At 39.4% G+C, this 9,538-nt stretch overlaps 1 protein-coding gene across 1 annotated transcript; it reads left to right on the top strand.

Moving 5' to 3' along the window:
- The first annotated feature begins 223 nt into the window (after window positions 1-223).
- imp4 (IMP U3 small nucleolar ribonucleoprotein 4) lies at window positions 224-9,154 on the top strand. Its single transcript, XM_084947160.1, has 9 exons — window positions 224-328; window positions 1,878-1,986; window positions 2,099-2,182; window positions 2,277-2,386; window positions 6,737-6,869; window positions 7,357-7,511; window positions 7,602-7,696; window positions 7,779-7,852; window positions 8,784-9,154. Exons 1-9 carry the CDS (start codon window positions 326-328, stop codon window positions 8,894-8,896), a joined length of 876 nt encoding a protein of 291 aa, XP_084803286.1. The 5' UTR covers window positions 224-325; the 3' UTR covers window positions 8,897-9,154.
- The last annotated feature ends 384 nt before the right edge of the window (window positions 9,155-9,538 follow it).

The following is a 9,538-nucleotide window of genomic DNA, read 5'->3' on the forward strand; positions in this document are numbered from 1 at the left end:
TGGTGAGGGGATGATTTAATCGTCAAGGGAAAAACTTCGTTCTAACAACAACCTGGTGGATTTATGTGTCTGTTTATTCACAAGTTTGTCGGTAAAAAAAAAGAAAGGAAGGAAGAAAGAAAGAAAGACAAAAAAGACAAAAAAGAGAAAGAAGAAAAATAATTATTTGGCTTTTAATTTGAAAAATGAGTCAGTACAGTACAGTACAAGTCAGTATCGACGTTTGCCATTGGTCCTTCTTTCAGCCAATGGCGCAAACCCTTGTAGGCTCGTCTCTCCGTGTCCATGTGAGTAGCGTGGGTTAGCTACTAGCAATAAACACATCATGGTAAGTTAAAAAATTGTAAGGTTTGTGCGAGCGTTAATTTGTGTTTTAGTTTGATACTAAAAGGAGATTGTAGAGGTCGAAGCTGACACAGAAGCCAGGCTCAAGGTGGATGTACCGAGCGTATTTCCCCACCCGAGTGTTAGCACAGCAGTAAAGCTCTGTAACTGGTAATGTTGAAATACTAGAGTACTGTTTAAACGCTTTATTTCGTTCCAACTGCGTTTTCTGTATCGTCACAGACTGGTGTATAACTGGGAAAAATAAACCCACGAAGCCTATGTAATGAGTGAAAAAAATTGCTCGTTGGTCAAGAAGCGTGAGTTTTCTAATCAAAACAAAGATAGCAGCTCTCAGAAATATGACATTTTGTGCTCACTTTAGGAGTGTCAGAAAGAAATAATTGAGAATTACGTGTAACCTTTAGTGAATTCTCACAAATGTGTCATTAAAATGTGACTGATGAAGATACAATCTTGATTGCCAGACACAGAACAGTGAAGGGAGAACCCCTGTAGGTTATTAAATGTGAATTAACGGGACACTGTATGTGCTTTTTTTTTTTGTAACTGAACTTTTATGTCTGTGTACCTTGAAAATAGAATATAGATAAAGTGGGTTTTATGTTCAAATGCCAGGGTTTTTGAGAATTGTTTAATCATTTATGTCACAGAGTTTAATGAAATAAATCCACAGACTCTTCTGTTCTTCTCAGTTTAAGGAGTCTGTTCATCAGTGTCATTTGTATAAATAAATTACTGGGTAAGTCTACGGAGAAAGGGACTGGATTGAATGTTAAAATTACAACAGTAACAATCACAATGCACTTTTACTTGTTGTAAAATCAGCATCTGTTTTTCTTTTGTTTTTTAATTCCAAAAAGAGTGTCTTGGGTTTAACTCCCAACTCCAGGGGGTTATATGAAGTTGCTGCTATTATTGCGCTACTTTTCATTCCTTTTAATCCAGGTTAATGAGCTGAGTGAATTGTTAGTGGCTTCCTCATTTTAAAATTTCTCCAAGTTAGAGTAACTGCTTTTACATCCTTAATTATATGGGGTGGCTGTGGCTCAGGAAGTAGAGCAGGTCTTCTACAAATCAGAAGGTTGCTGGTTTGATCCCTGGCTGCTCCAGTCCAGACAACGTATCCTTGGGCAAGATGCTGAAGCTCGAGTTATGAAACACTTTAAGTGCTCAAGTTAACTAGTGTTATATAAGAACCAGTCCAAAGTGACCTTAATTCAATTTAAATTATCTTTTTTTACTTAAGTAAAATTTTTACTGTAGGAAGATTTAAGCATAGACCTGTTCAGATATGTTCAGTCTTTCTACTTATGTGTCTGCCATTATGTATTAAGTTTTTACGATTATAAGTTATTTCTAATTTCGTCTTGTTTTCTCACTAACTTTCAACAAAGTCCCTTACCCATGTTTCCTAAGTTGTGTGAGATGTGTAGACATGTTCAGATATTGTGGCAAATGTCATTTTGCAAGGTAATGTCATTATGTTAAGAGGCCTGTCTTTGGAGTAATTTGGTGTAATGTTTGCGTAGCTGCGTCGAGAGGTGAGACTGAGGCGGGAGTACCTGTACAGGAAGGCACAGGAGGACAGGCTCCGAACAATAGAGGAGAAAAAGCAGAAGCTGAAGGGTGCCCTCGACGGTAGGTTGGCGTGATCATTAAGATCCTTTTTCCAACTACATTTTGCTTGACCAGAGTTGGCACCAAAATGCTCTGACCACACAGAAGTAAAACATCTTTTACTTCTCTGCAGAAAATCATCTCCTTCCCACTGAGATACGCAAAGAAGCTCTTGAGCTACAGAAACTAGTGGAGTATGACGACGAAGGGGCAGAAGGCAAGTGTCGTGAATTCTTACTATCAGCAGCATTTTGTCAGTGTTCCTCACATTTTGTTCACTCATAAATTTTGGTGTTTTCTTGTGTGTGCAGGTGTCAGCTCTCATGTGGATGATGAGTATAAATGGGCTGGAGTAGAAGATCCTAAAGTCATGGTCACTACATCCAGAGACCCAAGCTCCAGGCTCAAAATGTTTGCCAAGGTTAGATCACTTTCTGAGCACAAGCACGTAGAGGCATCTAAAATCTCAATGACAGAATTAACACAAAACATATACTACAGCACATATTTAATGGCATGTGCAGTTATTTCATCCCTGGTTCTTCATGGTTTTCAGAGATGTTTCTGTATATTACAGATGAAAAATGAAAACGCATGAAAAATTGAAAGAGACGTTTTATAATTGCCAAATATAGAACAACGTCTACAGGGCTCGCAAAATCGCTAGCACGACGTCCCGGGGCTAGCGATCTTGCCAGTCGGGCTACCAAAATCTATCTCTGCCCTGCCCGTCGGGCTATCATAGGAAGGAAAAATATATGTCAATGCTTTTGCATTCTTTCGGAAATGTAGCTGGGTAATTATGTCATTGGCATCGGTGAGCCACTGTCAGTATATGACATATTGAAATCGCGTTTGAATTTGCGCTTGTTTTTTTCTTTCACTTTGCAATCGCGCGAACTGTGTATAGAGAGCGACAGCACTGTTTGGTGAGTGACGATAATTTGCGCACCAATTCCTCTGACATCGTCTTATCAATCGTTAGCTTACTATGCAAACATGACAAGTGAAATCTCCCACAGCAAGCTTAAACATGTGAGAGGTTGATCGCGCAGAGAATCGCTGAGCGTTATGTAAGTACGTGTGTAAAAGCAGCAGGATATATATATTTTAGTTCTGCTGAGCCAAATAAGACAGGTCAGGGTGAAGAAGTGACAGCCAAAGAAAAGCTTACCACAAAACGGAAAAGTTATGACAAATCAGACTATAAGGCAAAAAGAAAGTGCAGCTTTATGGTTTCATGCTGCAATATGACGAGCTATATAACCAGGGGTGCACATAAGTGGTCCGCAGGTGCGCATTCGCTGTCAAAATAAAAAACGCGCACAAGATAAGAAGTTGCAACGCGTGTTTGCGTACATAAGATTTTCTGGAGGAGGACAGACATTTGTTTAAAACTCTTAAAGATGTCAAAGAAGCTCCTTTAAGCAATTACTTTGGTGTTCCTCCACCTCCAAAGAAATGTCAGAAGGAGTCCGAACCGCAAAAGAAGCACGTATTCTCGGAAAAGTGGTTGCAGGAGGTGAGCTGGCTTCAAACAAATGATGAACGCACAGAGATGTGGTGCGGAATGTGCCGTGAAAATCCCACTCTAGCGGACAAAAACACTGCCTTTTATATGGACGCAAACGCGCGTTGCAACTTCTTATCTGGTGCACGTCTTTTATTTTGACAGCGAATGCGCACATGCGGACCACTTATGTGCACCCGTGTAAATAACATAATCTTCTGCCGGGTGTGTTGTTGGTTTTCCCTCGATTTCTGAGTCGACAAGCGCCTTTGTTACTGGGACCAGTTTTTCAGTGGAAATTTCAAATTCAGGATCTGACACAGACTGATTCATGTCCTACACAGTTCTTACAAGTTCATAGAAATTTCTGTTCAATTAGAACCAAGTATTTGAGTTGATGATTGTAATTTTTATACAATGTTGTAATTTGTGTTTCAACAATTTTTTGATTGATGTTTTGTTTCCTGTTTTGTTCCGTTACAATATTATACTTTAATGTATAATATTGTAACGGAACAAAACATCAATCAAAAAATTGCTCTCTTTTTTATTCGGGCTACTTAAATTTATTTTGGGCTACCAAAAACTGAAGAGTCCCTGCCCGAAGGGCTACCAGGGATTTTGAAATTTTGCGAGCCCTGGTCTAAAACCAAGGGAGGTCCAGTATTAAAGAATTTAAATGGAGTTCTGTGAATGAAAAGATAAATAGTACAAATAGTGCTAACTTAGAAATATGGTGTGTTACATGGTGCTTTCGTTGACATTTGCATTAAAATGTAAAAAATACTGATATGCAGGCTTATTGACAGGCTTCAAAACTCTTTGAAGGATACAACTAATTTTTAATCCAACAATTCTCTAGCCCCTCCTTGAGCCTCGTCCTGCCAGAGGTTTCTTCATGTATAAAGGAAGTTTTTCCTTCCCACTTTCGCCAAGTGTTTGCTCATAAGGGATTATTTGATTGTTTTGGATTTCTCTGTATTATTGTAGGAGCTATATTTACCTTACAGTAATATATATAAAAATTGATTGAAATTAAATTGAATATCTGCCCCCTTCTGAAATGATTGTCTGTGTAGGGAGCAGCTACACTCAAAAAGAGAAAAAAGGATGAAGGGTGCTTCTGTCTGTCGGCTTGATTTGAACGTGTGTGTGTGTTTCCATTAGTCTGTTGTTTGTTTGAGTGAAAAGGAGAGACAAGTGAGCCATTTAACATGTGAAAACGCGTGGTAAAACTAGGCCTTAACCTCCTAGGACCTGGCGTCCACATATGTGGACATCACATTTTGGGTTAGACCACAATACAAAATCTTGCTCTTTCAAATTAGCCATACAGGGGCACAGTTGTTGTTTCTCATTTTGTTTTTGTACTCAAGAAAAATGCTGCTGTGTTCAGACACCAAATAAAGAGTTTTGCACATCATTACTTAATTGTGACTCACAATAGCAAAGAGAAAAAATGCATGCCATGAAAGAGTTCGGGTCTTAGGAGGTTAAGGAAAAAAGGTGGATTGTTCAGATTAATAGGTTCTTGTTGACCACAGTATCATATGCAGATATTGTAGAAATAGCAAAAACATATTGTAACGGCACCTAGATATAATACAATAAGTAAAAAGTAATAGATGGCATGAAACAGCAAGTGTGATTATATTAATAAAATTGAAATGACAGCTGCCTCCTGTAAGTGGCTACATTGTGCTAGTTGGACTCATAAGCCCCGTTCCCATTAGCACCTACTCGGATCGACTCGCCACGACTCAACTCGGATTGACTGGTTTTCCATTACAGTCGTATAGTAGCTGTTATGCATGGCTGTCGTCATAGCAAAGCATCCAAGCGTCCCACAAAGTAATTACTATGTGACACGGACGCTACAGCAAAGGTGTACACCGAGGCAAGAACATACCCCCTGCTCGGTCTGTGACTTTTCGCCAGTCTCAGGGGACCACAGTGTTGTTTTTTGTAGTTATTTCCCTTGTTACCGGGATTCCAAAATGGCGGTTCTGATGTTCGTGAATGAGATACTGTCATGACTCATCAAGTGACACTACTGACCAGCCAATCGGTGGCATGCAGCCTGACGACATCACATTTTAGTACCTGCTCAGATCGTTTGGAACCCAGGGCAAGCAGATACTAAAAAAGTACCTGCTGCCAGGTACTGTGACCTAAATGGAAAACCTTGAAAACTGTGGCGAGCCATGCCAAGTAGATACTAATGGAAAAGGGGCTTTAGTTCTGACAGATTTGGGTAGTTTGTCAGACCCCATAGTGATTTGTATTATGTGTTTTAGGCCATGTCCGCACTAATACGTTTTCGTTTGAAAACGCATCTTTTTCTCTCCGTTTTGGCCGTCTGTCCACAGATGGCGTTTTTGGTCAAGGAAAACTGAGCTTTTTGAAAATGCTCTCCAAAGCGACACATTTTAGTCATATGATGACCAATTAAACTAAAATAGCGGTGGCCTATCTTAATTATACAGCAGTTGTTTTGTTTGCTCTCAATTTTGACAGCCCTATTAAAGATTAATATCAGTTTGTACATGCTTCAGATAGCTTTTCTTCAAATTCTTTAATTCTCACTCGCCTTTGCAACTTTGTACTCTCGTGTTACTCACAGCAACAACTCCACCTCATTGTCAGTCCATTTAAAAAAAACTTGGTGCTTTTCCTCGACATTTTGCCACAATGTTTCAAAGGGCTGGAAAGTAAATAAATGGCAGACAGAAATGACACAGGTCGAATCATCTTACTTTACACACATGCGCAGTACTGGAATGTAAGCATTTTAGGTTGTTTCAGTGTGGATAAACAACTCTGTGAAAACCATAGTGTGGATGCGGAGCGTTTTTAGACGAAAACACAGTTTTCAAATTCATCCGGTGTAGACGTAGCCTTAGTGAGTTTGTGATCTGTGCAGATGTGTGACTTTTTACACTTTGTCACTGCTCCCTGACATGCACACACCTCTTCTGCGCTGCTTTTCCTAATTTGGCCACATATTGCATGCCTTGCTGTAGTTCTGAGTTTTTCTTGAGGCTTGTGGTCGGTGGTAAACTCTTCTGTCTTCTGAAGTTTTTGCTCTCTTTTAGCTGCACAAATACAGACAGTGATGCTGTATAAGGCGCTGCCCCAGCTATTGAGAACAAACTGGGGTTTGGGTTTTATATATTTAAAAAAAAAAAAGCAATGTGGACCATGACCATTAAAAATTGAGTTGACAATAATACACGAATCCCATCTTGTATGTGATTCCAGGAGGTAAAGTTGATGTTCCCTGGGGCCCAGCGAATGAACAGAGGAAATCATGAGATCCCTGCATTGGTACAAGCCTGCAAAGCTAACAGTGTTACCGACCTCGTCATCGTGCATGAGACAAGAGGACAGCCAGGTATACTCGCTTTATTCACTTATTCATTTTGCTGCAAAGTCCACCCTCATTAACCCCACACTCAGTCATTTTGCTCTACAGGCCGGCTCAAATATGACAGAAACATTCAGTTCAGAAGAGCTTTAATGGTTACTCCCACTCAGCTTTCATGGGGTATAGAGTTAAAGGACTACGTAGTTTTGTGTTCTGTATGCACAACATCCACCAACAGTGCTAAAACTGGTTGGTGGTTTCAGACCACATTGTACAGCTTGTTCATACATCCATTGCACATGTGCATTGCTGTTTTTTTTTTTTTTCATCCTAGCTGCCCTATAGTCTTCACATTAGGTCAACACTAGAGAAACAAACACAGTTTCTTTACCAATATGAACACTCTGCACTTTTAAAATTTATAATGGAGTGTTTTGGGTTTTTGTTTAACTCTCAGTATTGACCATAATATTTGTTATTTTGCTTAGTTTTGTTTGTTCTTATATATTTACAGATGGCCTGGTGGTGTGCCATTTGCCATTTGGCCCAACAGCTTATTTCACTCTTTACAACGTGGTAATGAGGCACGATGTTCCCGACATAGGCACCATGTCTGAGGCCTACCCCCACCTCATTTTTCACAACTTCACCTCACGGCTCGGCAAGAGGGTGAGTGAGTGAGTGCTGGACAGCACATGCCTTGGATATTCTTTCTCACCGCTTGTTTGTGCGTACAACTAATTAATTCTACTCACGCAGGTATCCAATATCCTCAAGTATCTTTTTCCAGTGCCAAAGGAGGACAGCAGGCGTGTGATCACATTCGCCAACCAAGAAGACTTCATCTCTTTCAGGTGAGCATCAAAAGTGAAAATTCATATAAACAAAATGCTATTTGGGTTAAAGAGTAAGATATGATGCATTTATTTTTAACAGACATCACACCTATAAGAAAACAGACCACAAGAACATACAGCTGACGGAAGTAGGGCCCAGGTTTGAAATGAAATGTAAGTATGGAAACTTACCGCTCTTCAGAGACTGAATTAACCATTGTTGACGTGGTTATATCTTCTCTGGAAATTCTTTGTTTTTCCATCTGTCACTACTTGATCCATAGCAGAAATCTGATTTGTTTTATACATAGGAGAAAGACTTTTTTTCCTGTCTTTACCTTTCACAATAAAAACCCTAGACAATGCATGGCTGCTGTCCTTACAGTAGTAGAGGGATTTCTTGTGATCAATGAAAGGTTTACAAAATTACATCAAAGCAATTTACACCTGATTTAAGGATTAAAACAACATGGTGTGTTTTAGTCCAATTTAGTCTGGTGGAAATTGTTTCAAATTGTGATTAGTTTGACTATGATTTCTGAAAGCATTGTCGAGCATGTGCAGTCATGTTCATGAGAATCATGCTGCATAATGCAGTGCAGCCTCCGGGCCCGAACATCACAGCCATCCATGGCAGACACAGAGTTGTTCTGATTGGTTAACCTCTGCCCATTTGTACTTTTGAGAAACTCTTTTTATACCCATTCATATTACTGAGCTGTTGCCAATTCATATGGTTACCACTTTCTTTCCACCTCCCAAGTTTTTGAGGTATGTTGGTGCCATTGCTGCTTTAGTATTTTTCATGAAATTTACATTCTACAGTTTTTATGTACATGTAGTCTAAACTTTTTTGGAAGTTTAAAAATGTATAGTAAAAATATGTAGCTTCAATTTTTAATATAAATCAGTGTATTGTGTGTTGTGTAATGTATTGTATACTAATGTGCAACACCAGGAAGAAAAAAGATATATTTTGAACTGATTGGAAGTAAGAGCATCAGGGGAAACTCCAGTTGTAGAAAAAATGGATTACTATCCTCTGCTCTGTACAAATTTTCTTTGGGCTCGTTAAATATTAACACCACGTCCTCTTTCTATTTAGTGTATATGATCAAACTGGGAACCCTGGAGAACGAGGTCACCGCAGATGTGGAGTGGCGTCACCACGCATATACACACACAGCGAAGAAAAGAAGATTCCTTAGCATTGAATAGGAACTGAGTCATCATCTGGAATTATAAAATAATATGTGATTTTTGTTAAAGGAGCATAACGAGGGATGACAAGTCCAAGTGTAGTCAACAGCTATGGATGTCTACAGTGATGAGGAATAGGACAGCTGAGCTCAAGTAGATTGAGCCCTGTTTTTTTATGACAACCCTATTTGTAGGGTTATGTATACAGTATAAAGCATTGCATTCTATATGGTTATTCTAACTTTTATGCTGTTTTATAATAAAGAGTTTACTTGATCTGCAATGAGTCTTTCTTTTTTAAAAAAAAAAATAAAATATATATATATATATATATTTACACCAATCTGCCTTCGGGTCTTTGCCTTCTGCTCCTGGCTGACATTCTTTGTCCAACATATCTGACGTCACTCTGTAAATGTCCAAACCATCTCAGCCTTGCTTCTCTAACTTGGTCTTCCAACCGCTCAGCCTGAGCTGCCCCTCTGATGTACTCCTTTCTAATCCTATCCACTCTGATCATTCCAGTGAAAACCTTCGCATCCTCGACTTCGCATCTGCCACCTCCAGCTGGACCTGCTGTCTGTCTTGCCTCTGCCTTTGCTCACTTCCTCTTTTTGATGTCCGAAGTCGTTCTGCAGACTGCTACCTTAACTACATTCT

Source organism: Perissodus microlepis, chromosome 12 (genome assembly GCF_051167445.1).
Source record: "Perissodus microlepis isolate ML-2025 ecotype Zambia chromosome 12, ASM5116744v1, whole genome shotgun sequence".
NCBI lineage: Eukaryota > Metazoa > Chordata > Actinopteri > Cichliformes > Cichlidae > Perissodus > Perissodus microlepis.